This window comes from Vipera ursinii, assembly GCF_947247035.1.
Source record: "Vipera ursinii genome assembly, chromosome: 13".
NCBI lineage: Eukaryota > Metazoa > Chordata > Lepidosauria > Squamata > Viperidae > Vipera > Vipera ursinii.
This window is the reverse complement of record NC_139526.1, coordinates 18481741-18509612: the sequence shown is the minus strand read 5'-3', so window position 1 is coordinate 18509612 and position 27872 is coordinate 18481741. Positions and strand designations below refer to the sequence as shown.

The window sequence follows — 27872 nt, the reverse complement described above, 5'->3', positions numbered from 1 at the left end:
TTCCCCTTCCAAGGAGGCGTTTAATGGTTTCTCCCGCTCAGTCCGGATCAGGCGCTTTGGGCGGCGCCAGAAAAAAAAAAACCCGGAAAGACGCGCATGCGCACTCCCATCATCACGAAACCCTCTAGTTCTCTAGTACTGTAAAAGCGAGGCGACCTCAAACAGGACTTGCCGCTTGGTCTGGCTCCCCAGGAGGGGAAAAGGTAGGATCGTGTGCGCAACCTGGTATGAGAAGAGGAAGAGGGGCTCCATTAACCCCAGATCTCTCTTAATGGCGAAAGATCAGATTGTCGAACAGGTGGTGGGGGGATTTGAGTGTATCTGGCTGGATCGAAGGACATTTTTCGGAGGAAGGGTACCCCGTGTCTGCATTTCCAGTGCGGAAAATGGCAGAGGGAGGAGGAAGAACTCGGGGCCACTCCAGACCAGCCCTCCCTCCCTGAACCCCAAACTCTCAGCCCTATGACCAGTTTCAGGCAGTCAGCTGTCCTACCTTGCAGGGCTGTTAGTGCTTGGGGTCCATTGTTTCAGCCTAATTTTAGGATCCTGTTACATTGGCTCCTGGTATATAAAAATAACCAGCCATCCAGCCACCTATCATCTATGTGTATAAATAAGAGCCAGTTTGAACCTTTGGCAAGAAACCAGCTTGCACCAGTCCCCACCCTCGGCTCCACCCACCTCGCAGGGTTGTTGTTCTTGCTGGGAAAATAAGAGACGGGACGGGGGCATCCTGCATGTCCATCTCGAACTGCACAAAATCAAGACATGATCCTTCGGCTTTTTGCAGCTGGGCCAGGAGCGGCCGCAGCCATGAATGCCATCGTGGTGCTGTGCCACTTCTGCGAGCTGCACGGCCCTCGCACCCTCTTCTGCACGGAGGTCTTGCACGCCCCTTTGCCGCAGGGCCCGCCGGGGGGAGACAGCCCCGGGCAGAGCGAACAGGCGGAGGATGAGGAAGGCGGCATTCAGATGAGCAGCAGGATTCGCTCCCACAGCCCGGCCGAAGGTGCCAGCGTGGATTCCAGCAGCCCGGGGCCCAAGAAGTCGGACATGTGTGAGGCAAGTGGGTTTCCCCCTTGGCATTAGGCCAGAGTACCCCCCCAAGTCCCCCCTCCCCACTGCAGGAGTCCCTGTGCTATTCATTGACCCAAACTGGGTTTTTTGATCATGCTTGTTTCTCCCTTCATGGCGTCCTTCCAGTTGCTTTGTTCCAGGATTCTCAACCTGGCCCACTGGAAGATGGTTGGACTTTCAACTCCTAGAATTCCCCAGCCAGCCATGCAGTCTTGGGGCCACAGTTTTTGACATTTTGATTTCAGTGTCTGGAATTCACCGTGTCGCCAAGCGTCCATTTCAGGGGTCTTCAAACGTGGCCCTTTTACGACTTGTGAACTTCAACTCCCAGAATTCCTCAGCCAGCAAAGCTGGCTGAGGAATTCTGGGAGTTGAAGTCCACAAGTCGTAAAAGGGCCACGTTTGAAGACCCCTGGTCTATTTCTTATTCTTTTCCCCTACCTCTTAGGGTTGTCGTTCCCTTCCTGTCGGCCACCCAGGCTACATCAGCCACGACAAGGAAACCTCGATCAAGTACATCAGCCACCAGCACCCCAATCACCCCCAGCTCTTCAGCATCGTGCGCCAGGCTTGCGTGCGCAGCCTCAGCTGTGAAGTAAGTCTGCTGGGTCGGGTTGCTGTTTGATTTCTTTTGCTTTATTTTTATCCAGCTTTGGATCATTTTGGAATTGTTAAGCTGCCCCGGGTGCTGGACTGAGACGGGCAACTCTAGAAACTGAATCCATAAATAAAACTTAAGAATAATGGCAGAAGAACATCCTTGCCTAAGGTTGGAAGGAGACTTGAAGGTTTCTGTTTCAAAAAGAAATGCCCCAAGGGGTGTTTTTTATTTTTGCACAGTTTTGGAGGTTGCAAACAGGCAGTGCATAAGAACTTCTGGTGCCCACTGATGGCTTTGAGGGGGTCTGGCTCTTTTCCTCTGCACAGGTCTGCCCTGGACGGGAAGGTCCCATCTTCTTTGGCGATGAGCAGCATGGATTCGTCTTCAGCCACACCTTCTTCATCAAGGACAGCCTGGCTCGGGGCTTCCAGCGCTGGTACAGCATCATCACCATCATGATGGACCGTATCTACCTTATAAACTCTTGGCCTTTCCTCCTGGGGAAAATCCGGGGCATCGTGGACGAGCTGCAGGGCAAAGCTCTGAAGGTCTGGGCGGGCTGGGCGGGAGGGACCAGTTTAAATTAAATACGCTTGAGAATCACAGAGGATCATAGGGCAGAAAAAGACCTTGGAGGTCCTCTAGTCCAACCCCCTGCTCAAACAGGAGACTCTATACCAGACATGTCAAACTTGCAACGTCATGTGACGTCGCGCGACGTATCGGAACTTTTTCCCATTGCCGGCAATGGGATGGGCGCGGTTTCTCTGTGATGCTCCGGCCCGCAGGCTGGCAGTTTGACACCCCTGCCCTATACTATTCCAGGCAAGTGGCTGTCCAGCCTTTCCTTAAAAATCCCCAATGATGAAGCACCCACAACTTCTGGAGGCAAGCAGTTCCACTGGTTAATTGTCCTCACTGCTAGGAAGTTTCTCCTTAATCCCAGGTTGCTTCTCTCCTTGATGAGTTTCCATCTGTTGTTTCTTGTCTTGCCTTCCGGTGCTTTGCAGAAGAGGTTAACCCCCCTCCTCTTCGTGGCAACCCCTCAAATGTTGGAACACTACTATCCTGTCACCCCTAGTCCTTACGTTCATTAGACGAGACATACCAAGTTCCCACAGCCATTCCTTGTCCCAGACCCTTAATCATCTTTGTTGCTCTTCTCTGCACTCTTTCTAGAATCCGAAGATCTTTTTAAGGGCTTGCTGCTTGTTTTGGCTAATGACAAATTTTGGCCTAGCTGGGTTTTTAAACACCTTTTTTCCCCCATTGTTGCTTCTTGGTTACCTAGGTCTTTGAAGCTGAGCAGTATGGATGTCCGCAGCGGGCCCAACGCATGAACACGGCCTTCACTCCCTTTCTGCATCAGCGGAATGGAAACGCGGCTCGCTCGCTCACTTCGCTCACCAATGACGAGAACCTGTGGGCTTGTCTCCACACTTCATTTGCTTGGTGAATACACTTGGGAGGCCTCTGACTTGGAAATCTGGGTGCAGAGACCAGGCACTGCTTAGATCCCGGGGAGGATCCCCTGAAAGGGCATGAGATTTTGACGCTCGAACCTGATACGATTAGTTACTAAAAATTTTTAGCTGAACTTTAACTAAACTACCTGCCAAGAAGTGATCAGTGTACAAGGTTTAATCCATCAGAGCCTGCTGATTTTACATTTCTCGCTATCATTATCCACAGCAAAATATTGCTAATTCCAATTCAACTTTTTTGAATGCCAAAGTCATTACTATTCTCAACTTATGACATCAATTTGGACCAGACTTTCTGTTGCTAAACGAGGCTATTAAGTGAGTGGCACCTATTTTTACAATCTTTTTGCCCCAGTTGTCTGCAGTTGTTAAGTAAATCATAAGGTTGTTAAATGAATCCGGATTTCCTCATTGACTTTGCTTGTCAAAAGCCAGTTGGGAAGGTCACAAATAGGGACCACACAACCCCTGGGACAGGCTCAATTGTTGTCAATCACACTGGTTGACAAGTACCTGAATTTTGATCACAGGTCCATGGGGGTGCTACAACGGTTGTAAGTGCAAGGGCTGGTGATAAGTCATTTTTTTAGTGCTGTTATAACTTTGAACAGTTGCTAAATGAGGGGCTGTAATTGGAAGACTTGTGTTTTTCCTTTTGGCCAGAAGATAATTGACATCAAAGATCATTTGCAAACTTTCGCATTTTGAAATAATTGATGATTTCCCAAATTGTTAGATGATGGTGGTTTGCTTATCCCTAAATGTAATAATGTGTATTTGGAGAGATTAAAGCCTGGGCTGTGTTGTCTTGCGGGGGGGGGGGGTTGCTCTGGGATCAAGTGGGCTAACACCCCTTTCTGATATCCTTAGGCTTCTGAAGGCCTGTGGCAGCAGACTGACGGAGAAGCTTCTGGAGGGGGCTCCGACAGAGGACACCTTGGTGCAGATGGAAAAACTCGCTGGTAAGGACAAAAGCCTTTTTGGGGGGGGGACAATCCCTCTCGCGAAAAGCCGCCTTCCTGCTTCCCCTGTGCAGGAGGAAGCTCGCATACCCTCCCTTCAAAATCTTTTTTCTCTCGAGATTTGGAGGAAGAATCAGAAGCCTGGGATAACTCGGAGGAAGACGATGGAAAATCGCCTGGCCAAAAGGACGTCCACGAAAGATCTGGGCGAATGAAGAACCAGGCCGATTTCGGTCTTCTGGCAGACTGCAGCAGCTGGAATGGACCGGGCGGGAGTCAGTCTGTATTCCGTTCCCTCCGGCATTTGAGACAGGCAAGGAATGGCCAGTTGGATCACTGGTAAAGGAGAGGATGGCCTTTCCGCATCCTGACAGTTTTAGGAGGCTGCCGAAGTACACGGCAACATAGAGAAAATAAGATAAATGAATAAACATAAATAAACATTAAATTAAAAAGCAGATACTTCCAGAACTTGGGAAGCATGGTGTAAAGCAATGTTGCTCAAGCTTGGCAACTTTAAGAGGTCTGGACTTCAACTCCCAGTATTCCCTAGCCAGCTATCCTGGCTGGGGAATTCTGGGAGTTGAAGTCCAGACCTCTTAAAAGTCGCCAAGCTTGAGAAACACTGGTGTAAAGTAAAATTAAAAGCAAAAAATAAGCTTTTTAAAACTATTTGTTGTCTTTCCCAGGTCTTGGGGTCATTGGCCTTCCGCATGCTGGCCTGGCACGTCCTTATGGGCAACCAGGTGATCTGGAAAGCACAGGATCGAGACCTCATCCAGTCTGCCTTTGATGTCCTGCGGGTAGGAAACATGGCGCTTCTTTCTCCACTGACTGCTTGTCAGAAAGACCGTCGTAACTATGAACCGGTTGCTAAGTGTCCGAATTTTGATCACATAACCAAGGGGATGCTACAACGGTCGTAAGCGTTGAAAACAGTCAGAATTTGCTTTTGTCAGTGCCGTTGTAACTTTGAATGGTCACTTAATGAACGGTTGTAAGTCTGAAGACTACCTATATTAATATTTATTATTTTAACATGTTTTTCTTGTTCTTGTTTGGAAGCGAGAGTCACCAAGCTAAGATGGGTGCCATACAAATTAAATGAATGAATGAATGCAAATCTTCAGCTTCATCTTTTCCATAAAATCTGTTCAAACTGGACTCTCACCCGCCTCCCTTCCCTTTGCTAGACCATGCTTCCGATTGGCTGCGTCCGGATCATCCCGTACAGCGACCAGTATGAGGAGGCTTACCGGTGTAACTTTTTGGGCCTGGGTCCTCAAGTACAAATCCCGCCTCACATTTTGTCCTCTGGTAAGAGTGATTCTTTCTCTGTCCTCCCTGGGCTGGTAGACAAGATTGGTAACCCTTTGCTTGTCTTGGAAATCCTGATGGTCAGGGTTAGGACTTGCGAACACAGTTGGGACCAGAATTTCTGTCACTAAGCAAGGCAGTTGCTAAGTGAGTCCCACTGGATTTTACTGCTGTGGTTGGCAGGTAAATCACTGCAGTTGTTAGCGTCATTAAGTGAATACGGCTTCCCCCACTGACTTTGCTTGTCAGAAGCCACTTGGGAATGTTGCAGATGGCAATCAAACCTACAGCCCCCACCAGTTGCGGAGCAGCTGAGTTTTGATCACATGGCTGGGGGTTGCTGCGATGGTTAAGAGCGAGGATTGGTTGCAAGTTTTTTTCAGTGCTGTTATATAACTTCAAACGGGTGCGTAAGTTGAAGACTATCTCTAGGTTGATGCTCTGGATGCAGGGACAGTAGCGTCTTAGTCACTTGGGATGGCTCTCTCTACTGCTCCTACAAACCCGGGGATGGCGCTATGAAGAAATTCTGTTTTTTGCTCCAGAGTTTGCTGTCCTGGTGGAAGTTCGCCCCGCCACACGGTCGAGCCTTTACCCTGTCCTCTTCGACGACGACCAGCCCCTCAGTAAATACGAGTTTGCGGTTACCAGCGGCAGCCCTCTGGCAGCAGACAGAGGTGAGCCAAGCGTGTTTAGTTCAAGCCATTTTGGGTAGAGAGTCGCAACACTGTGCGACTTCACAACCAAAAGCAGTTAGGTTATGAATTTTTGAAAAGGAACATACTTTGTCACTGCATATGTTGTGCAGATAACAATGCAGGAGAGAGGGAAAAAAAGATGGAGGGGTGTCCGAACAGGGCAGTGGCGATTAAGAAATAAGGATGGAAAAAGTGGATGATATTCAAGTCCTTCTTCCCATTTGCAGTTGGGCCGACTATCCTGAACAAGATTGAAGCTGCTCTGATGAATCAGAACCTTTCGGTCGATGTGGTGGACCAGTGCCTCGTTTGCCTGAAGGAGGAGTGGATGAAGTAAGGTGGACTTTTCGCTTGAGAAGTGGTTGCCTTCTAGAGTATTCTTGCATGCTTCCTTGAAGGAAGGGAGGTGTGCCGTGTGATCTTCAGAAATTTCATTTTTAAAAGAACTGGTCCTGGTCTGCAACTAACGATTTTTTTCTTCTTTCTGCAGTAAAGTGAAGGTCCTCTTCAAGTTCACCAAGGTGGACAGCAGGCCCAAAGAAGATACCCAGAAGTTGCTGAGCATTCTGGGGGCTTCTGAAGAGGATAATGTGAAGCTTCTGAAGTTCTGGATGACAGGCTTGAGCAAGACCTACAAATCACATTTGATGTCCACCGTTCGCAGTCCAACTTCTCTGGAGGCTCGGACCTAGCCTGAGGAACTCTTGGGGAACTCTTGTCGATCCACTCATTTTGTGTGGGATGAAGGAGCTCAGATATTCTGGGGCAACACTGTAGACCGACTGAAAAGCCAAGGATGAAGGAAGGGCTCTTGGCCTCAAAACTACCTACATCGGGGGTGTCCAACCTTAGCAACTTTAAGACTTTTGGACTTCAACAATGCAACATTTACAGTGTTTTCTTTGTGTTACCATGAGGTTAATTCAGTTCTTTGTATTTTTAACTGCACAGCTACTTATTATCTTTTCTGGCAAGAGAAGTAATTCTGAACATATTTTATATGGGAATTTTTAAAAGGGAGAAAGATTAATAAGAGATTCTAATTTGTTAAGTTTATTTTTGTGAATATGTTGAAATATTTATAGTTACTCCTTTTCAGAAAGATTTCTTAAATATTTTATGACTTTTCCTTCATTGTGTAATTCATGGTGCTTTGTGTTGAATTTTTATTTAATATGTGTATAAAAATGCACATAATAAAAGGTTTTTCCCCCAGAGAAAAATCTTTTTTTAATCAAATGATGTTTAATATTTAACATGTACTAGGAAGCACAGAAGTTTTGCAAAGTTTTTTTAAAAAAGTATTTCCACTAAAAGTTCCAAAAGATGCAGGAAACCTAGGCTCTTTCCTCTATAATTGTCACTAATTTTCCTTCCCAATCATAGCTAAAGCTAGTTTTTAACCAAGATAAATTAAAAGACAGTTAGAAGAGGGGCTGGCCATGTCCCTCCATATCGACTCCAACTCCCACAAGGCCTAAAAGGAAAAAATTCCGTCTGGGAATGATGGGAGTTGAAGCTCACCCGGCATAGCGATTGCCAGGGCAGAGAACGCATGCGTGCCCCCCCAAAAAAGTGACAAGTGGCGCATGCGCTCTTCTTTAACTTCGAGTGGAGCGCATGCGCGCCTCTGGAGGCGGGAAAGACCCGAACGTGCGGCGCGCGGCCTGAGGCGGAGATGTGGCGGGTCGTGCTGGCCGTCGGGTTCGGCGCGGCGCTCGAGGTGCTGCTGGGCCGGCTGCTGAGGCGGCGGGCGGCGGCGAGCGAGGTCATCTTCTTCCCCTCGACGGTGACGTGCACGGAGGAGCTGCTGGCCGGGGCGCCCTGCGTGTGCCCGCTGCCGCACGGCGAGAGCGCGCTGGCCCGCCTGCTGGTGCACGTGCTGGCGGCGCGGCGCTCGCTCGACCTCTGCCTCTTCGCCTTCTCCAGCCCGCAGCTCGGCCGCGCCGTCGCCCTCCTGCACCGCCGCGGCGTCCGCGTCCGCCTCGTCATCGACGCCGACTACATGGCGCTGCGCGGCTCGCAGATCGGCCGGCTGAGGGGAGCCGGTGAGGGGCGGAGCCGCGGCTCGAGGGGCGGAGCCGGAGCGCGCCGGCCAATGAGGGAAGGAGGAGGGAAATCAGGGCGGGGAGATGGATGGGCGGGGCTGGGGGAATTCTGGGAGATAATATGATGATGGTGAGGTTGGAAGGGACCTTGGAGGTCATCTAGTCCACCCCCTGCTCAGGAAGGAAACCCTTTACCATTTCGGACAAATGGCTGGCCAGCCTCTTCTTAAAAATTTCCAGCGTTGGAGCATTCACGGCTTCTGGAGGCAGGTGGTTCCACCGGTTCATTGTTCTAACGGTCAGGAAGTTTCTCCTTAGTTCTAGGTTGCTTCTCTCTTTGGTCAGTTGGCCCATTTCTCTTCCTTTGGCCCAAAGTTGAGAAATGCTCCTTTAAGACAAGGGTCTCCAACCGTGGACTTCAACTCCCAGAATTCCTCCTAGTATGCCTGGCTGGGGAATTCTGGGAGTTGAAGTCCCCAGGTCTTAAAGTGGCCAAATTTGGAGACCCCTGCTTTAAGCCATTGGGTGAGACGCTCATCTGGTGTCTGGTGGGGGGGCAGCAAGAAGAAGGAGGAATAAAACCACCAATACAACCAACCATCTAGACTAGAGACAGAAAATTGGAACGAACCCTTAAGAAGACGTTGTAATGAGTGAGGCTGGAGGGCAGGCAAAAGGATTTGAACCCCAAATCCTACATCTGAACACATGCCTAGGTTTAGGACATCCCCTTTCAGGTCATAAAAGGGAAAGCAATCCACCTCCGGGGTTGGTTTAACTTCCCTGCCCAATAGCGTTCAAGTCTTACTTGCTGGTGGTGTCTAAATGTGAATGTGGTCAAAAGGAGTGAAAAGGGTGAGTTATTTTGTCCCTTGGGGAGAGGGAAAACATGGGTGGGTCAAGAGCATCAGGCTCTCCCTGCTGTCTTTTGAGTCCTCCTGGACAAGCTTGGTCCTTCTGGACATGAGTGCAAGGCACAACAGCCCTTGCATCCTGATGCTTTGGTCACACTGGCTTGGGGGTGTGTGAAGAGAAACATGAAAATAAGCAATGAGGTGGAAAGGGTTTACCGGATAAACGGTGGAAGAAGGAAAAAAATAGATTTGAGCTAAAGCAAGTGGACAAAAGTGGGTGATAAAAGACTGAAAGATGAGATGGTTTGGTTGTAAAGACCCGTCTGCGTAAATTACTGATTGTTAAATTTGTATGCCTCTCGTTGTCACGCGACTCTCCCAAACCCAGCTGAGCGACCAGCCAAATCCTTGGTTCTGAGTGGGTTTTTTTCTTCTTTCAAAGGGATTCAGGTACGCCATGATCAGGACACTGGCTACATGCACCATAAGTTTGCCATCGTGGACAAGAAAGTGTTGATCACCGGCTCTTTGAACTGGACCACACAAGCAATCCAGGCCAACAGAGAGAACGTGCTGGTGCTAGAAGACCAGGCTTTGGTGAACATTTTTCTAGCAGAATTTGAAAAGATTTGGGAAAACTACAATCCTGCTAATTATACATTTTTCCCTAAACATGAGAAAACTGGGATTGAAGATGGATAAAGCTAATTCTGGGACAAAAATACAGCATGGCAAAAAGTTTGGGAGCATTTGGTTCAAAATTTCTCATGTTATATAAGGACATAATTATCTTAAAAGATAAGAAGCAAGTCAGGAAATACGCAAACAATGTACTAAGTGTTCAGTAAATTTACTTTCCAAGGAATAGAGCTTGAAATAGACTTTATTAAGAAGGGATATAAAGCTGCATTATTGCAGAACAGAATACAAAGATGGAATTGTACGCCGATCTTTATAAGCACATTTCCTGCATTTGGGAAGTTAACATTCTAAGTTGTTACTTTTAATCTGTGTTCTTATATGGAATCAGGTCTCACATCTGAGTTGAAAGAGAGAAAAGGCTCAGGAAGGCTTAAGAACAACTATCTTATTTTCCAAAGAGCAGCTAAGTTGGGAGTCCTGAATTTCTGTGTGTTGCTTGTTTGATCTGAATTCTGGAACATAAGAACCTGCAGTAAAATGTGGAGAGAGGCAGAACTGTCTCACTGCATGGTGTATTGCGTTAGGAGGCAACATCCAGCCATAAGTATGATTAGTTTAAATATTTCTCTGTGTCAAAGGATATTTGGAGTGGTAGCTTTAACTCTTGTTGTTACTTAAAATTATATTACTGATGAGAAAGATTCCAAGAGAATTTTTGGAAGAAATGGAGGTAACTATATTAATAGTTGAATACGTTGTCAGGTCTAAATACCTCTGTTTGTTTAGTTTTTCTAATGATTAAAGCTGTGGTTCCAGAGAGCAAGCATGAATGGAATTATTGTGCTATCTTGGGACTCTTTAACAGCCAAGTTATGACATAACTACACCTACCGCTAAGAGGGTCTGGAGTGGGGCAGTTTGATCAATATTTTATTTTTGCGACTTCCATTTCTCCTTTTTTTGCCATACTTGGAACAGTTCAGCAGCATATACTCTGTTCCACTTATCAGCAATTGTTACATTTATGGGGAAGCCAGCATCATGACCCATGACTTATAATAAAATCACATCTAAGCAGTAATTCTGAAGGCCGTGTCATCTCCATCTACCAAAAAACCTTCATTACAGCATATCAAGGGTGGTGCAAAAATAGTTTATTACGATATAATTTTATGTATAGTTAAGTAATTATATTTACAAAATCATCAGCTACATCCATGGGAACCCTAGCATGTCACACAAGGTTTGTAAGGAATAAATACTGTGACCGAAGTGATACTTCTACAGTGAACAGCTGAAGAGGGAAGTAGCATGAAAAGACGCCATTCGGAATCTCAACTAAATTCAAAACACATTCGTTGAGAAAAAGGGAGGACGCATTCATTGTTCAGCAGCTAAGTTTGCTGGGAGTCCTCGGTTTGAACGGACTGTTGGTTGGCCCTTTTTGCTGGAAGGTGTGGATTAGAGCAGTGTTTCTCAACCTTCACTACTTTAAGATGGGTGGACTTCCAACTCCTAGAATTCTTAACAAGGTTGAGAAATACTGAATTAGTCATCCCCACACTCAGTTCTCAGATGGCCTGGCGATCCAATCAGCTATGGTTGACTTGGTGATGCTGCTGACGTGGGACTTAAGACTACAGACATGGTGGCCTCAGAAACCTTCTGAAATAAGGCGGCCATGAGTAGCGCACGAGGACAGGCCTCCTTGCAGGCTATGTGCACAGCCTCCCACTCCCTCAGGTTCACATAGGTTCACGTGGTAGGAACAGGTCAGCAGTCTCTTCGGCCACTCAACAACAGTGGCATGTAGACATTTATGTGTGGTTGTTTCTTACGCTGAAAGTAGTGATAGTGTTACTCCATTAAAACAAGGAAATAACACCTATTCCTCATCACCCAGATCCACTGTTAACAGCAAATTTTATTGACTTGTGCAGAGTTATGGCATAGCTAATTCCATGGCAAAACCAAGATTTCCCCTTTAGGTACTTTAGGACTATTTCCCAGCTCTTGTGGTCAGTCACCGGCTCAAATTCTTCCCCTCTGGAAACACCACTGGGGTGTATCATAGCGTAACTTTAAAGGGAGATAGCAAAACTACAGCAGCTGTATACTGCCATGCTGTGACCACAGTGCAGAATTGCAAAATTCAAATTTATGAACGGTGAGAAGCAACATCTACTTAATTTCCTCAGAGAACTGCTCGGTTTAATCTGCCACAGGGTTAACGTGCAACAATATGGTGTACCTTTGATGACTTAAGAGATGCTACCGTCACCCATTTGTTCGGTGAACATGCAGTGAATGCTCAATTTATTGGACCTTCAGTCGATCAGATAAAATCCATTGGCCGCTCTATGCATACATACAATCCTATTCGTCATTTAATGGACATTCAGGTCTAACAAACACCTTCCTATGAGTCCATTAAACTGAGTTTACTGCAACATAACTGCATATCCCGGGTTATTTGCACCACTATCCGTTACAAGCTTACTGAAGTGAATGAGGAAAAAAACTACTGTATAGCAATTAGGTTTTAAAACACTGTACATATTTTTCTTTGGAGAAGCATTTCCAAAACTAAAAAGGATCAGAGAAATTTAAAAATATATTTATAGCATTCAAACCAACCAACCAACATTCTGTAAGGGAACAAAGCAGGATTTCAGGTTACACTTAATTTCCTTTCAAGTCCAAAGGAAATCTGTATTAGAACAAGATTAAAAAAGAAAGTCGCCCCATAAAACCCTCCACGAGTTTTTGCATAATAAATATTTACATGGCGTGCTTTGAATACTATACAGGTCTTAAATTATTTTTAGAGAATAACAAAGCTTTAAAAAAATGGGGAAATTACAAAGGAAAGATAAGCGTGCATGTGCTTAAAGTGTTCACAACAAAGTACTGAATAAGAACCATTGAAATGGAGAAAAAAGAAGTCCAGTGGGATTCTAATCAAGTATGTTGTCATTACAAAAAGCAACACTTTTCCCCCCCGAAACACCACACAGGGCTGTCATAGGAAAAGCAGCCTGCTCGGATTTGTGGATCAGCGCAAGCGATCCTCCTTTTATTTCTTAGCAGGAAAAAAGGAAAGCAAAATGGCATCAAGAAAAGACAGAGTCCTGCTTTGAAATAAGGGGGGGGAAAGACAAGATCGGCCATGGACAACATCCCAAAAGCCGTATTTCAGGTGTTTGCACAGTACATCTACCTGTGCTAAACCTCCATCAAGAATGCACGTTTCTCTTAAATCTCCAAAGTACAAAGAGCCATTCAAGAAACACATGCTTTCCCAAACACCCGCTGGCTTGGTTGCGTAGGGACAGCCCCTTGCTCACAGCAGTCAAGTCAGTTTTGTGCGAATGGAGGTGGGGTGGTTTTCTTCGTCTTTCAAATAATCGCTTTCCGTGTTTTAAGAAACCATCTTGGAATCAGGACATTATGGAGAAAGAGATGGGATGAGCTGCAGGGATTTTTCCCAGAGACCCTTGGTTAGTCCACTGACAGTTATCAAGTTGCAGGAAAATCATGCAAGAAAAATTAAATTCTTCTACCCCAGTGTTTCTCAACCTTGGCAACCTGGAGATGTCTGGACTTCAACTCCCAGAATTCCCCAGCCAGAGAACTTCAAGTTGCCACGGTTGAGAAACACCGATTCAACCTCGCCTGTGTGAAGGAGAGAGGAAAACAGAGGCCTGCAATACCATTTCAGGCACAAATGCCACCACCGCATCTTCTTCAGCCAAATGCCAACACGCACACACCCAATCCTAACCACTGCTTTGGGGCTGCCATACCTACTTTGAAACACACTTTTAGACCCTCAACCAACAATATGCAGTCAGGTAGGGAACACTGCTCGGAGTTAGGAGAGCCACAAGTCCTGAAGGAGAAGAGCCTAACCTCTAAAGTAAAAATGAGATCTCCTAAGTCTTAAGCCACTCGGGGCAGCTACATTTTGCAGAATACTATTGTTGCGGCATGTCAAACACAACCAGGAGCCTGAAATTCATACATTCTCCAGCTGCCTTTAAGGTAGTGCATGCTAAGGTATCCTTTTGCTTCAGGCCTACCTGCAGAAAACAGGTGTTTCTGTTTTGGAACAACTTATTTCATAGGTGTCTAAAAATTCTAAAAGCTGCATGCAGAGAAAAGAAATGGACCAACCCTCGCTGAGATTAGCAGGACTTTGCAACTGGGCTTGTCCCAAAGTTCAACAGTTTTATAGTCCACGTAAGCAGCAGAAACTTAACCCAGTAAGAGCAAAAACTCCCATCTTAAGTGACCTCAAATTTGTAGAATTGGGCTGGAGCACTCTAATCATCTGCAATGTGGAGAAGAGGGAAACAACGCTTGTTCATAATGCTGGCGAGTTTTTAATGCTGAAATTTTAAGCACCCACTTCCAAGGTGTTCTGTTCATCGGATTTGGTAAAGACATTTAATCCATCCCAGTGCCTTTCTTGGGAAAGTTGTATATACATTCTGGATCCCAGCGCATCAAGCAATCTATTCATTGCATTTTGGGGGTGGGTGGGCCCAAGATACGGGAGGGACAATCAAGTCCCTTCATTTCAAGTGGATGAAAGCACTCCAAACCCATTTTCAGGTGTTCCTCTGAACGGTCCCTTTGCAATGGAATATCCCTTGCACAGTCACTGCCGGAATTTACAGAAGACACCTTTCCTATTGTTGTTAGGACTGTTAAATCAAACTCCCCAATCCCTTTGCTGCGTGGGAAGCTCACCTCTCGTGCAAGTCAGAACCTCTGCTTCCCTTTCTCCTTTTATTTACAGTTTTGTACCACTGTTGCATGGTGCGATTGGACCCAAATAGGTCCTCAAAGACAAATATAATCCATTTTTCTTTTCTTTAAAAGTCACCTTCAAGAAGTGAGGATAAAAACCAGCTTCTCTGTCCTCAGCAGATGAGAGAAATGTCTTGAAAGCTTGGGATGGATGCACAAAACCCACCGAGAATAGGAGAAAAGGTGAACCCAACTGGAAGAGGACAGTGATTGGCTAGCCATTTTAAAGGCTATGTTTTTTCCAAGATCCTGACCAAGGTGGAATCTGCCACCCTTTAACCATGGTTCTAAGCTGGCTTAGTAAAATAAATCCAGAAGATTGCTAAGCTACACAAAGGACCGAAGCTCTGCAAACCACACAATATCAAGGATAGCTCAAAGTGCTCTCTTTCCCCGTTGTGTTTGTCAATCATCCAAGGGTGTTGGGGAGCTTGCTTTGCCAGGCCGAGTTTGTTTCAGAATGGCTCAAAAGATGCGCCTAAGTGCTGTGTTACTCTTCAACACTGGTGGAGCTAAGCTGGAGGTGTGTCCTCCCTCCCCCTTTCCCAGGGCCCTGTTGTGATACCAACACATCAGTAAAACAGGGCTAGCTTATAATAGGCTGTTGAGCCTTAATACTGACACTTAATGTAGTGAATATACACTAGGAAAGAGATAAATATATATATTTAAGGGAGGAAAATCTTCAATCTCTCCCTGTCTTCTTGCCCAAAGTAAGGACTTTTAAATTCAGGACTGTCAAGGCATCTGTTGAATCTAGTATTTCTCAATCTTATCAATTTTAAGATGCTTGGACTTCTACTCCCAGAATTCCCCAGCTATCCATGCTGGCTGGGGAATTCTGGGAGCAGAAGTCCACGCATCTTAAAATTGATGAGATTGAGAAACAATGATTTCATCCCTTTGATGGTGGAGAGAAAAAATTGTCTGGAATTGCTCGGCCTGTTCATCGGGAGGCGCTCTAGAAAAATTCCCACTCCCGGCCAAGCGAAACATAGTCATAAAAAAAAAAGATCAAAAAGGTGGGGAAAGAAAGAAGAAGGATGCTCGTGTCATGATGCGTCAAACAAGGCGGTGCACTTGGCCAAGCCGGAGATGGAGGAGAACATTAGTCTTTCTTCAACTCCTTGGATTCAAAGAGCTTCAGCCGTTCCTGCACCGTCAAACCTTCCTTCAGACTCTGGAGAGGGGAGAGAAGAAAAAAGCCGACCATGAAAGACCGCTCTGGTGGAAAGGACCAAATCCCACACAGAGATGTTCAGGCAGAGGAGATAAAATAGCAAGAGACAAAATCCTCAGGTTTAAAATCATGCGGAAGAAAGAAAAAGCACCGTTATGGAGAGGGGTTACTGGAGAATCGGTACCTGATGGAGAAAGAGCAAGATGACCACAGGCGCAGCTAACTAGAGTGACCCCCTAGAGTGGCCTTCAACTCCACAAGGCCTAGGAAGTTGTCCTTTCCCTATAACGCATTTGCTCCAAGGCCATTTTCCAATGTCACTATGGGACAACGCATTAATACTTCATAAAGGAGGGGGTCTCTTGTAGAACTGGGATTACAGAAGGAATGTCCAGATTTTTTCCCCCCCTAAGGAACCAAGATCCTGGCTCTCTCATTCATGGTGGTAAGAGCAGAATGTCCTATCTCCTTTATGAATCAGAGAAGATTAGGCTTTAGCCCTTTGATTTGATTGCACAAGGTCAAAACCAAAAATTCCAGTGCTATGTGTCAATAAAAGACAGAGGAAAATCAGTAAAAACCCTAGGAGGATGTTTTTTCTTCAAGTTTTCCCCGTTTCTTGTACTTTTTGCTTTCTTTCTTTTTCTTCATATTAGTTATTATTAGTTTTAATCTTTTTTAAAATTTCAATTAAAATTATACATATACATGTACCCACACCTATATAATTTTACACTTTATATATATATGAACACACACACATACCAAGATAGAGGCACCACCACATCTTAATGGGTACAGTAATTTCTAATTGCAAAAAACTGGAATACTTTCCTTGTGCAAACAATACCAGCTCTCCACCAATAGCATTAGCGCTAGCACTTAAGACTTATATAACGCTTCACAGTACTTTATAGCTCCCTCTAAGCGGTTTACAGAGTCAGCCTCTTGCCCTCAACAATCTGGCTCCTCATTTTACCGACCTTGGAAGGATGGAAGGCTGAGTCAACCTTGAGCCAGTCAGAATCGAACAGCTAGCAGTGGGCAGTTAGCCTGCATTCGAACCACTGCGCCAACTACTGTCTATTTGCTGACAGTTTTTTATCCAAAACTAGGGACTCGAACGTGATTCTTCACTCGGAAACTTGTGCCTGCTGAAGAGTGGTCAGTGGAAGCATGCACAGTCAACATGCAGGCATCTTCTCATGCTCCACAGAGCTCCCCACATGTCAGCCAAGATGGCAAGGAAAACTTTTGATGGATGTCAGTGAAGACAAGATGAGACAGAAGGGTGGATGCAGCCACTGATCGGGCATGAGGGGTCTGTCCCTGCTCTACCCAACCCAAGTCCCACAGCTTCTGGGGAGTGGGTGGATGGAGGGAAGAACCTTATTAGCTACGGAAACTTCAGCAGAACATGCATTTGTGCACTGCAACCTCCGAGAAGTAGCATCGTTGAACCGGTGGGTAGATGGATTACCTACATGGCAGGGACCCTGGAATCTGGTGCATTTCAGTTATCCCATGAAGCCTGCTCAATTACCGACTGTTATCCGAAGCAAAGAGAAAGAACAAAAACAAGAAAGACATAAATCCTATCATGGGTCGCAATGCAAACAACTTTCTTCACACGACTTTAAGGAAGAGGCCAAGACCAAAAGGCTCCATAAATCAACAACTCCATAATTTTTTTTTAAAAAAACCCATAATAATTAAAAGCACAGATCAGTAATAAAGGGAAGCTGCACCTGAAGGAAATTAAACTAGGTCTTCTGGTGCGGGAAGTACACAGAGAAAGGGGCAGGATACCAACAAAACCAATGGGAACTTAATTAATAAACGACAGAACATTTTTCTCGAATCTGCCGGTCCTTTCTGTGAATTTTGCCAGGGTTCGGATGCTTATAAAGAGGGTCCACCCTTGTGGACTATTGGAAACTATGTTCCCTTAAAGCAATGTTTGTCCAACTTGCCAACTTTAAGACAAATGGACTTCAACATGGCTGCCTGGGGAATTCTGGGAGTTGAAGTCCACTTGTCTTAAGGTTGCAAAGTTTGAGAAACACTGTCCTAAAATCTCATGCTTTAAATGTGTTGCTTATAACTCAAAGCACAAAAGAATGAATGTTCTTGGCTGCATTTTTTTGGCGGACTTAAGAAAGCAAATTGCTTCTGCTCTCTTCTGGGTTGGCTTCTCAAGCTAGCCCAAAGCCTTGGAATTCTCAGATGGATTCCCCCATCCAAGTATTCTCCAGGGCCTTCCCAGCTTAACCTAAGAAGACCTAAGTACGGTTGGATGTTGCTACTTGTTGAGGAAACAGTCACCAATGGGACGGCTGCTTAGGTGTCGCACACCTAACCAAGTCTTGCAGGGAAGATGGAAAGACCACATCAACTCACCTTTGACCTGATATTTCTTAGTTGTCTGCCAACGCTGGTCCTGTCCTTCTTCAAGAAATCAGGATTGCTTTTCGATTTCATAATATCTAGGTAGGTAAGAAGGAAAGGAAGTCAATAAAATTCTTTTGAAAGCTTGCAGGTCATAGTTTCCCAAGCAAACATAGTTAAAAGAAAGTCACTACCTCAGCCTCTTTCCCCTCAAGGCAACAACACCCCAATATACATATCCCTCCCTCAAGTAATCCAATATTACCACTAATTCTAATTCTAGGTTCCTGAACCCACCAAGTCCTACTCAAGGAGATATCAAAAAGTAGTCTTTGCAACAATGAATGTGCGGCAACTTTTTCCCAGGAAAATTGCCCAAGATCATTGGATTCCCACCCTTCTTTGATTCAGCATCCTGAAATATGAAATGAAGAACCAGTGAAGAATTACCATATCCGGACACGGTGCTACTCTCGGGAGATTTTTCTCCCAGGGCTTCGGTGGCTGCCTTCAGCTGCTCTTTCAGTCTGCTGATGTCACAGTCTGCCTTGGCTTTGACGATGCTGAGCTCTGTGTAGATGTCTTTGTATTTATCACTGGCGTATTTCTTATCCTGGAGAAAAGACGAAAGACAATTGGAGTTTCGGTCTCCTTGGGCCACCCAAAGGAGACAGCTGGGATGACTAGTGATTTCAACAGCCATTAGTTCAACGCGTTCACCAACCTTCGCAGGATCTCATTAAAACACATATTTTTGTTTGTCATCTGCACTTAAAGGTGTCCCTTTTTGGCCTGACTCTTCTCCATCTTCCTGGTTCCTCCTGCCTTAGGCTATCACCTAAAGCAGCGGTCCAACCTTGGCGACTTGGAATTGACTTCAATTCCCAGAATTCCCCAGCCAGCCATGTTAGCTGGGGAATTCTGGGAGCTGAAGTACATATACCTAAAAGTTGCCAAAGCTGGACACTTCTGATCTAAAGCATAGTTTTAAAGATGACTGCTCTAGCTCAAAGGTGTACAAATGAGAAGGTTTAAATCACTTGTTAACGGTTTTAAGGTGATCCCTGCATCTCAATTCTTACCCTCAATGCTGTTTGCAATTCATCTTTCAAAGAGCTGATCTCTTGTTTCAAGTACTGGATTTCTGATTCCTTAACTCTCAACAGGACCTGCAAGGGAGAAAGTCCAGAAGATACACCTTTTAGTAAACGAGTATCAAGAAAAAATATAAAAGGTGGATGGAAGGAAGGAAGGAAGGGATTTCTGAGCTTTTCAATAGTTATAGACAAACTCACCTCTAACTCATAGGCATCCTTGCCTTGGGTGAGAGGAGAGGCAGCCGTTTCCATGCCACCTTCCCCAGTTAGCAATGTCCGTAGTCGGGTGATCTCTGCAGCCAGGCGGTTGTTCAGCTCCTATGAGGAAGCCACAAGCACACTATTGTTCAAAATAAATAGAATTATGCCAACAGACCACCACTTTATCATCCAATACAGGAAACCTTTACATCAATTTTTGCAGAACACAGGAACCTCTCACCTCACTGTGCATGCAGAGTTAACAGGTATATATCATCACATCACTCCTCCCCCCCAAAAAATTATAGGAACTCTTGAACACGGTGAACTCGGGAATCCTGGGAGTTGAAGTCCTCCCATCTTAAAGTGGCCGAAAAACACCTGCTTTAGAGCAACTGTCTCAGACCACAAGAAAGCTTCACCTGATTGTGCGCGTTGAGTTCCTGGTTCTCCCGCTGGCATTGTCGGAGGGCCTGCCTCTCCGCCTCCAAAGCCTGGGCAAGGTGGGCGTTTTCCAAGCACTTCTGCGAATATTGTTCCGAAAGGACTTCCAGTTCCCGTTGGACTGACTGCACCTCCTCCCTGATGGCCACACAAAGCAGAAAGAGGCTTTGACTCTGAAGGACCATTCAAGAACCCACTTTAATTAACTTGGCAGGTGAGGAAGGAGGAGGAGAAGGCTGTAAGTACACCCATCCAGTGACAGAAGAGGAGAACCTTCACATGAGCAGGGGGTTGGACTAGAAGACCTCGAAGGTCCCTTCCAACTTTGTTATTCTACTCTACTCTACTCTATTTTTCCATTCCGTTCCATTATTTTTTCTTTTCTTTTCTATAAATTTTGATTCCTCCCAGACCTTCCAAGGACTTATTCCCTTCACTCAGCCCTTAAAGAAACTCTTTCCCAATCCAATCATGATTGTTTTTAATCACCAGTACAGCAAAACCCAAAATCATTTCTCCTTTCCAAAAATGTACACCAATTTACTTTTAGTGGCCTGAGTCAAAATCTGTATAAAATCTTTCTTCTTTCTTTCTTTCTTTCTTTCTTTCTTTCTTTCTTTCTTTCTTTCTTTCTTTTCTTTCTTTCTCTTTCTTTCCTTCTTTCTTTCTTTCTCTCTTTCTTTCTCTTTCTTTTTCTTTTCTTTCTCTCTCTCTCTCCTTCCCTCCCTCCCGCTTCCCTCCCCTCTCCTCTTTCTGTTTTTTAAAGGCTTTTAAAATCTCCCTTCCAAGAATGTACAAAGAAAGGAGAGCAAAAAAAAAGCAAAAAACAGAGTATTTATTAAATTCCAGGAATTGATTAGTAGAGTTTTCTTCTCTCCTTGCTGGTTTGTGTTGCAAAATTAATTTGGGGAAGCAGGGTAGGAGAAATCAAGTACAGAGAATGGATGAAGAGAGTAGAAAACTGGGACGGTCATACACGTTTTTTTTCCTGAGAAAAGCCTTAACTGACTTTCCCAAAAATTATCTGTAAAGTTTTAGAAACTTAGCATAGTCCAAATCAGACATGAGGAATTCATTTCTCCTAAAGTACAAATCTATAAATTCAGTTTAGGTCAATTTTTTTGGGTGCATCTGTGACAATAAATCTGTTTATTACCCTTCCGTGACATCCTCAAAATAAATTATGAGGGTATGTGTGTGTGTGTACACACACATATACTTGCAGAAAATATGTCCCCATTGCAGCCAAGGGCTTATGGAGCAGCTCATAAATAAAAAGAAAATGTACTACAAACAGATGAATTTTGGAGTCTAGAAATAGGGAAGGAAAATGAGCCATTAGCAGCTTGGGGGGACAGTGTTGCCCCCCACCTGGATAGCTTTAGAAGACAGGGAAAAGATTGTGTGTGTGTGTGTGTGTGTGTGTGTGTGTGTGTGTGTGTGTGTGTGTGTACGCTGAGATAATGATCATAGATTGCATACAAGTTTAGAGTATCCAAAATGCCAGTAATGCACAACGGGATCCAACCAATGTAGATCCAGAAGGCAAAGAACATTTGACACGGACAACCAACCCCAGAAGATGCCAAGAGAGCCTTACAAGTATTGTCTCTGCAGAGCTTCTATGTCTGAATTGATGCTGCTAATTTGGGAGCGGTGGGTTTTTTCCAACTCCCGTTCAAGTTCCTCCCGGTGAGCGTTCTTCATAGCTTCTATGGCTGGAAAGGAAAGGGAGAAATTACTGGGGGTCCTTGATTGGCCACCAGAATTGAGCCCGGAATTAGCTGTTAAGTTAATGCAGTTGTAAGTCGAAGCATCGTTTGGCCAGATCGGATTTTAAGAATATTTTTTTGCAGCTGTTATTAAGTGAACACTGTTGTGGTCAGCAAATGCCATGTTAATTTTCTCCCCCATGGGCGGTTTTTAGCAGAAACTGGAACGCTTGAAACCAGCACACACACACAAAATATTGCAAATTGTGGCCACATGATCACAGAGTGTCTGTGTCTGTGTATCTGTCGTAACTGTAAACAGGTCATATGTAGTTCTGGGGAGGTCCATCGTAACTTTGAACAGTGGTTAAGCAACCAGTTATACGTTGAGGACTACCTACACACAACTGTAGGAAAAACGCATCTCCGCGTCTTCTGCACTCTCTTGCCTTAGGCCTACCAGAGATAGTGGCAGCTGTTTCCTCAGCCAGCAAACGGTCCTTCTCCTCCCTCAGTTTCTCCAGTTCTCGCTGATGCTGCCTCTGCAAGTCCTCAATCTTCTTCTGGTGGGTCTCTTCCATGGCTGCAAACCCCCGTTCACACGTTGCCTTCAAGAAAATCAGAAAGAAGGTTGCATTGGCATGTTGCCCAAGTCCATTCTTAAACCCTCCAGTAACAACAGAGATGGGTCTGGAGGGAAAAAGGGGAAGTGGCTAACAGAAAAGACTGGAGGGAGAGAATCACGTGGTGAAGGAAATATCAATTCCTGGCTAGGTTAGAACATCTAGCATTCTCCATCACTGCCACTGCCAATCTTTACTATAGTGGAAGAGGCAGCCCCAAAGCTTTAAGAAAGTATTATTTTAGGATCTCCTGAAAAGGCTCTAAAAGGATGTGGGCATTCAAACGTTGGAGGGGGGGGGAAACAATTCTAATTCTAGCTTGCAAACTCTACTCAAGCCCTCCTCCTTGTCTATCAGGAGTAGGACTTCACATGAGTAAAGATTCCCTAACTCTTACCCATCTCAATAGCAATAGCCACAGCACTGAGATTTATATACCGCTTTACAGTGCTTTTACAGCCCTCTCTAAGCGGCTTACAGAGTCAGCATATTTTACCAACCTCAGAAGGATGGAAGGCTAAGTCAACCTTGAGCTGGTCAGGATCGAACTCCTGGCACTGGGAATGTAGAGTCAGCCTGTAATCCTGCATTCTAACCACTGTGCCACCAGGGCTCACTTGTTCAAACCCAGGAATCCACCACAGCCCATTGTTCAGTCTGTGTGTGGTGTGAATAACAAAGAGCCTCACATCCTTAAGGTTAGGCTGCCGTGCTGTACTTATGAAGGGGGGGGGAGTCAAGTGCCCTGTTTAGGGTGTGCAATTATTACAAACCAGAGGAGCGTCACCAGGTTCCACCTCTTTACACCCTAGTGAAATTACAAGAGTTTGCCAGGAGGAAATACTATGAGTTTTAGCCTATATCTCAAATGAGAATCCTTATTATTGGAAAATCGGCTCTTTTCTTAATTTGATGGGAGGTGAATGGAGGTAGCTGGGGAGATTTTAAGCACATGCAATGATGCCGATCCAGTTAAGACATTTTTAGACATGGAGAGTAAATGGAGAGAAACAACAAGCACCCTGTTTCTCACTGTAACGGAGGGAGGAGACGATGGGCTGGATTTTCTAGGGGCAGAAAACCCCACCACCGCCATCAAGGACAGTCTGTGACCCTCAGTTTGGAGGGCGTTATCTTAAATTGGAGCTTTCCTGGCACGCTGCCCTCCAACCCTCTTAAATCATCAGAAGGTCACCTTTGATTAAGCTGGACCGCCTGGTGACTTGATCTTCATAATGTCAAGAAAATGATGTCAGTGCTGAAAAAAAATGGCCAATTTGTTCCCTAAAGGTCAAGGGATTTGTCTAATCCCAAGGACTCATTTTCTGGTTTAAATGGGTCCAAGGCCCTAGGAGGCTAAACTGATGCTCTTTTAAAAGAATGAAATGCTTTGAGAAAGCTTCTATCACTGGCCTCTGGATTCTACCTGCAGGCCAGCTGGTTAATCAGCATGCTTGCTCTCAACAAGGGAGGGGATCAGATTACATGGCCGTGAGGAGCATTGACACACATGACATAGCAAGAGAAGATGAACAAACAAAGACCTTAAGGTTCTCAAAGTCCTTCTGGTATTTCTCCCTCAAGGTGGGTGCGTTCCCTTCCAGATGCTTGTTCTCCAGCTCATCTCTCATGACGTTCATCTGGGATTCCAGTTCTTGAATCCGCTCTCTCAATCCGTGTAGGGCATTGGGATCATTTCCCAAGACCTGGATTCCACTGTTATGATGGTCTTCTCCCAGTGCTTCTGCACCAGAGGCCATCCTGGGTGAGGTTTCAGGAGGCTTCTTCTGATACTTCTCCAGCGATTCCTCCAAGCACTTGATATTCTGGTTGTAGCGTTCCTGCAAGATCTGCAGTTCCTCATCGTGGAGGACCTGGATTTCTTTCATCTTGACCTGGAACTTTTCCTCTAAGCTTTGCATTTGCTCCGTATGGTGTCTCTCCAGGTTCTGCTTGTCTTGTACAAGGGTCTCCAACTGATGGCCCCCCTCAATTCGTTCCCCCTGTAGCGTGTCTTCAGTCCTGTGGAGCTGCTCAACAACCTTCTGCATCTCCTCATCGTACTGGCTCTGAAGTTCTGCAATTTTTTGGCTATGCTTACATTCTTCCTCTTCCAGGAGTCGTCGCTGGTTGTCCAGCTGCCCCACCTTGGCTCTGAGGTCATCATTCTCTCTTTTGAGCATGGCGATCATCTCAGCAAATTCGTTCTGCTGTTTCTGCAGCATTACTTCGTACTCTTCTCTGAGGATGGTGACTGCCCGTACGCGCTCCTGATATAAGGCATCCATGTTTTGTAAAGACTCTTTGTACACCTTGGCTTCCTTTGCGTACTCCAGCCTTGCTCTGTAGGCCCCGTAACAAACCTGGGCCTGAATAATCGCATCCTGGACTAGCAGAGAAGAATAGTGTTCAAGATCTCCCATGCACATCTCGTAAGGAGGACTGCGTGAGATTTTGAGGAGCTTGTGGCAATCTTTCAAAGCGTCGTCAGGGGACACGGACAGAAGGGCAGCAGCAATTTCTTTCAGAATGTTGGCTTTGTCCCTGAGCTGCTGAGCCAAATCATCCTGGACAGCAGCCAGAGCTTGACTGCTGAGATCCTGTACGCTATGAGCTTCCAAAATGCGTTCCTGAAGGCTGACGTGCCAAGCTGGTTGGGCTGCTTCTGAAGTGCCTTCTTGGATCTCAAGAGCTTTGGAGATCTGGTGCATAATCCCATCAAATTCAGGAGATTTGTAGGCTTTAAGGATTTCTTCCAACATGCACTTATGCTGCTGAAGAGCGGTTTTGGCATTGTGGAGGTCTTCTTCCATAGCTTTTAATCTCTGATGGAAGGATTCTCTCATTTTCTGAGCCACAAAACCCAGTTCGGCTTTAACCAGGGTACTGTCTGTAACTGACTGGATGAGATATTGAGGAAAGTCCAAGGTCTCCATCTTCACTTCCTCCCTTTCTTCTTTAACCCTCAAGTGCTTCCTTAATTCTTCTACCTGACCCCAAAACCCATCTTCCAACAACAACTTCTTAGACAAGGTATCGGCTAAAGCCACAGCAGTATGTAAAATATTCGAAGGCTCCAATAAGACTGTCTCCAGAGTGGCGTGAATCTCTCTGAGAGTCGCTGAGATCTTTGAAGAGGCATCCGTCAGAGACTCTGCTATCTGATTGATCAAGCGAGCTTCAAACGCCACTCTCCTGGAAAGCAACCTCAGCTGTTCTTCTACAGAAAATTCCAGCTGTTGCCTCCCTTGGAGAGAAGCGTTGTTCTCATCCCAGCAGATGTCTTTAGTCTGCAAAGCTTGGACTTCTTCTGGTTGGTGCTCAGCCGAAGGAAGTGCCTTTTGTAACATCTGGATGGCATCCATTAAAGTACTTTCAATGCTGGAGAGAGCATCCAAGAACATCTCTTCCTCTTTTTCAGAGGAGCCCGCATGTTTTAGCTCTTCTCTGCACTGATTTAAACACATTAACGCTCGGCTGGTCTTTTCGTGGAGTTTGCACAGCTGATGTAGATGGTTCTCATTCAGCTTGAATTTTTCTTGCTTCTCACTTTCTACCTGTGACACCAACCCTCTAATCTGAGCCAAGCTGTCTTGAAGCTGTTCTCTAAGCTGAGCTTCAATGCCAGACCACTGGTGGTGAAGGACCATAAGGGCATCGTGATTTTGGCCCTGCTGACTTTCAAGTTTCATGGTGACGTCTTTGAGTTTTTCTTCGGTGACGTAAAGTTTGGTTTCCAGGGAGTGAATGATAGATAAGTAGGTCTCAGAATCACCCAAGGCTGGATGACAAAAAGCTGGTTCGGAAGTCATACTTTCTTCTGAAAGGGACCGTTCCTGGCTTGTGTCAGAGGAAGTGCTGCTGGCCCACGTCTTCTCTGATCCATCAGGATGAATATATTTTTGGCACTGGATATTGGAGAAACGTATCCTTTGTCTTTTGGCTCCTGGTATTTCCGCATCAAGTTTCGTCGCATCTTTCTGACCCATCTCTATTTCTGGAAGATCTACTGACTTTGATGGAGAAGAACATTCTTCAATGCTCACCAGCGTATGTCCACAGATTTGCCTCTGGCTGCTACTGGGTCCTTCATGATGATCATCGATAAGCATGCATCCCAGACCTGGGAGTCTTCCTTGCTTTGAGGAATTTTGTGCTGGATCTTCCACCTTGCCAATATCAGTTGCGTTTGTTGCGACCTTCAGCACAGAATTCCCTTCAGTTGATGTTTTCAAATCATCTTCTTTGGCCGGGTGGTCTTCTTGTTCTTCTCGACTGCTACCTGCAGTGGTCAGTTTTAAAAGAGGCTCAGCTTTTTTCTCCACAAAGCTCAAATGGGTTTCTCTTACTTGTCTCAACTCCTCCTCTTTCTCTTTCAAAATCTGCTGCAAATTATGGAACTGCTCCGAAACCACCTCGTAGGAACTCTCCAGGCTGTGGTAGCTACTCTCCTCCAGTTGTAGCTTGGTTTGGAGTTTAGCCACCTCGTTATCGGACTCTGCAACTTGGTTCATCAACTCTTGGAACCGGCATTTAATTTGATCCCTTTCCTCCTCAAGACTCTTGATATGTTCCACCAGCTTCTGGATGCTGGCTTCTTTCTTTTCTAGCTGGTCCTCCAGTTGATGGACTAGTTCACTGCTTTCAAACTTGGCCGTCAGCTTCTCCTTCAGCAGGATCTCCTTCTGTTGCTCGTTATTCTGAAGCTGGTTCTCGTATTCACTGGCTTTATCTTCCACTTCTTTCAGGCTCTGGATCAAGATTTGCTTCTCCCTTTTGCAGCTTTCTAGCAAAGACTCGTAATTCTTCTGGAGCTTCTTCTCCATCAGCATTCGGGATTGTTCGCCGGCACTCAGCTGCAGGCTCAGGTCAGCAATGCGATCCTGGAGACGCTGCACTTCTTTCTGGTAGTCTCTCTGCAACGCCTGTTGCATCTCTAGATCTCTCAGCTCTTGGGTCTTCTCCAAGAGGAGAGTTTCTGCCTTCTTCAGCTTCTGCTCACTGGCCTTCAGCTGGGAGTTCAGAGTTGTTTCGCTATGTTGCCATTCCTCCATCTGCTCTTCCGTTTTCTTCTTCTCAGCCTTCAGGTCGCTCTTCAGCTTGGCCAAGGTCTGCTCCTTGATGGAGAGATCTGCAGCCGCGTTGCTGAGTCTGGCTTGCAAGCTCTGGATCTCTGCTTCGTGATGGCGGATGACATCCTTGGCTTCCCCGTAGCTACGTTTAAGCGACTGGATCTGCTGGTTGATCAGCTCCTGGCGCTGGCATTGCGTTTCCAGTTCGCTCTGGAGATCTTTGTTGACTTTATGGAGCCTCTCCCAGGCTCCTGAGGAGGAGGAGGAGGAGGCCACTTCAGTCTTTAAAAGAAAATTAATTGAATAGAAAATTAGTAGCATTCTTCGCCCCTGGTTCTGAGTGTCACATCTCTGGTTAGGTTTAGGCCATAGAATGCGTCGAATGGGTATGATCGCTCCCTTTCAGCTTCAATTCAGAATGATCTCCTTTTATTTTTATTTTGGGGGTTTTCAAAAACAACCAGAAACAAAACACACCCCTCACCCACTTTTTTTTTTTTTTGGTTTCCAGGAAAATAGGGAGAACATCTTCCAACGTAACAGACAGCATGGATGATAAAACACCACAATAGGTTGTACACAAAAGACCCTGAAAGAAACAACTTGAATAAACAAAGAGGGAGGATGGACACCAGGAAACATAATGGCGCAAGACAA

General features: G+C 45.5%; 3 protein-coding genes across 9 annotated transcripts in view; 2 read left to right on the top strand and 1 right to left on the bottom strand.

Annotated features, from left to right (window-relative positions):
• The first annotated feature begins 72 nt into the window (after window positions 1-72).
• Window positions 73-7356, top strand: FLCN (folliculin). Its single transcript, XM_083372680.1, has 12 exons — window positions 73-203; window positions 791-1062; window positions 1526-1672; window positions 2005-2226; window positions 2970-3130; window positions 4033-4124; window positions 4244-4437; window positions 4814-4927; window positions 5318-5441; window positions 5987-6118; window positions 6367-6472; window positions 6630-7356. Exons 2-12 carry the CDS (start codon window positions 814-816, stop codon window positions 6829-6831), a joined length of 1743 nt encoding a protein of 580 aa, XP_083228806.1. The 5' UTR covers window positions 73-203; window positions 791-813; the 3' UTR covers window positions 6832-7356.
• A 372-nt stretch (window positions 7357-7728) lies between these two features.
• Window positions 7729-10669, top strand: PLD6 (phospholipase D family member 6; the record flags this gene model as incomplete). The annotated part of the gene is given in 3 exon segments (XM_083372459.1): window positions 7729-7785; window positions 7788-8187; window positions 9484-10669. Coding segments are annotated over 3 exon segments (717 nt in total). The 3' UTR covers window positions 9744-10669.
• A 148-nt stretch (window positions 10670-10817) lies between these two features.
• The window catches only part of MPRIP (myosin phosphatase Rho interacting protein), a 69784-nt gene continuing 52729 nt past the window's right edge, over window positions 10818-27872 (bottom strand). For 3 of the 7 annotated variants that reach the window (XM_083372646.1, XM_083372649.1, XM_083372647.1), the window contains 9 exons: window positions 23688-27497; window positions 21981-22128; window positions 21409-21526; window positions 19787-19946; window positions 19362-19481; window positions 19149-19235; window positions 18517-18679; window positions 18079-18164; window positions 10818-15678 (listed from right to left, as the gene is read on the bottom strand). In XM_083372646.1, the coding sequence (XP_083228772.1) occupies window positions 15607-15678; window positions 18079-18164; window positions 18517-18679; window positions 19149-19235; window positions 19362-19481; window positions 19787-19946; window positions 21409-21526; window positions 21981-22128; window positions 23688-27497 (4764 nt within the window). In that variant the 3' untranslated portion in view covers window positions 10818-15606. Of the gene's footprint in view, window positions 15679-17162; window positions 17225-18078; window positions 18165-18516; window positions 18680-19148; window positions 19236-19361; window positions 19482-19786; window positions 19947-21408; window positions 21527-21980; window positions 22129-23687; window positions 27498-27872 lie in introns of all 7 variants that reach the window. The other 4 variants (XM_083372650.1, XM_083372651.1, XM_083372648.1 and 1 more) reach the window with 3 other exon arrangements.